This window comes from Molossus molossus, unplaced genomic scaffold (genome assembly GCF_014108415.1).
Source record: "Molossus molossus isolate mMolMol1 unplaced genomic scaffold, mMolMol1.p scaffold_m16_p_20, whole genome shotgun sequence".
Classification (NCBI taxonomy): Eukaryota; Metazoa; Chordata; class Mammalia; order Chiroptera; family Molossidae; genus Molossus; species Molossus molossus.
Genome location: NW_023425356.1, coordinates 19232709 through 19234025, shown reverse-complemented (window position 1 = coordinate 19234025; position 1317 = coordinate 19232709). Strand labels below are relative to the sequence as shown.

The 1317-nt window shown below is 52.5% G+C and overlaps 1 protein-coding gene across 1 annotated transcript; it reads left to right on the top strand.

The window, feature by feature from the left end:
- Positions 1-280: 280 nt before the first annotated feature.
- LELP1 (late cornified envelope like proline rich 1) lies at positions 281-589 on the top strand. The gene has a single exon (XM_036271967.1). It carries the CDS (start codon positions 281-283, stop codon positions 587-589), a length of 309 nt encoding a protein of 102 aa, XP_036127860.1.
- The last annotated feature ends 728 nt before the right edge of the window (positions 590-1317 follow it).

Here is a 1317-nt window from a genome sequence, read left to right as displayed (position 1 = left end):
CTCTACTAGGGGCCTGAAATGGGGACAAATGTGGACTGAAAGCAACATAAGAATGGAGAGGTCAAGAAGTGTGGTCCACAATCCACTAAACAAACAAAAGGACGGCCCTTAAGTGAGAATGTGGTCTGGAGCCTGAACACATCCCAGGAAAGCTGTCTTGAGAAGGAGGATGGGAAGGGGGTGTGGGAAGGCTGGACTGGCCCCCTCCCACTTTGCAATGTGGTCTCCCATGTACAATCTGTCACCGATTTCTTTGCAGGGCCCAGAGAGTCAAGAAAGAATGTCGAGTGATGATAAAAATAAGCCTAGTGATCCCAAGAATGAGCCCAGATGTGACCCCAGATGTGAACCAAAGTTTGAGACCAAATGCCAGCCCAGCTGTTTAAAGAAGCTGCTGCAACGGTGCTCTGAAAAGTGCCCTCGGGAAAAGTGCCCACCACCACCCAAGTGCCCCCCGTGCCCTCCACCGTGCCCCCGGCAATGCCCACCATGCCCACCGCAGTGCCCATGTCCTCCCAAGCACTGTGTCAAGCCCTGTCCTCCTAAATGCCCACCGCCCTGCCCACCGCCCTGCCCACCCCCAGAGTGAGGCACCAAGGGCGCCACCCAGCCCCAAGCCTGCATCATCTCCACATGTTCACCACCTTGGGGCTGAGAACTGAAGCCATGAAATGACAAGTAAACGTGTTCCTCTGCTGTGCAAGACTTGCTTCTCTGGTTTGGTTTGGATTTTTTTTTGGCAGTTTTCCATTTGTCTGTTGTTTTCCAGCACTAAACCACCAAGAAATGACCCCTGGGGAGTGAGGCTAGGACCCTGGCCCTCCACGATCAACCACCTTTGAAGACAGTGTCTCCTCTGGCCCTGCTTGCTACACAGAGAGATAAGGCGGTGCACCCAGGGTACACCTAACAGTGCAGCCTGAGAGAGCCATAAATGTGACTGTTAAAGTGACTAACCATGGGGACCCAAGTGGCCATGAGGGAGAAAGAGGAGAGGGAGATTAGAAACGGTTCCAGAAGGCTCAGGAAAAGAATTCTACCTTTCGTTTTCAGCCCCATGGCCTAATGCTTGGACCCAGAACTCTGAAAACAGGCTGCATGGGTTTGATCTCCAGCTCTGCTCCCTAAATTCTTCGTGAGCTTTAGCGAGTTGCTGAATTTCTCGGAGCCTTAGTTTCCTTCTCTCTGCACAAGGAATGATGTTGCTAATAGTGTAGGTGTTGCAGGGTTGCTGTGTGGCCTAAGAAGTTAAAGGCTAAGTGCCCAGCTTACTGGGGTAACATGTGCTTGGTGAGGGGAGCACCCTGCAGCTGCTGG

Coding starts and splice junctions, on each gene's coding strand:
- LELP1 (XM_036271967.1), top strand. CDS start 281: ATGTCGAGTGATGATAAAAATAAGCCTAGTGATCCCAAGAATGAGCCC.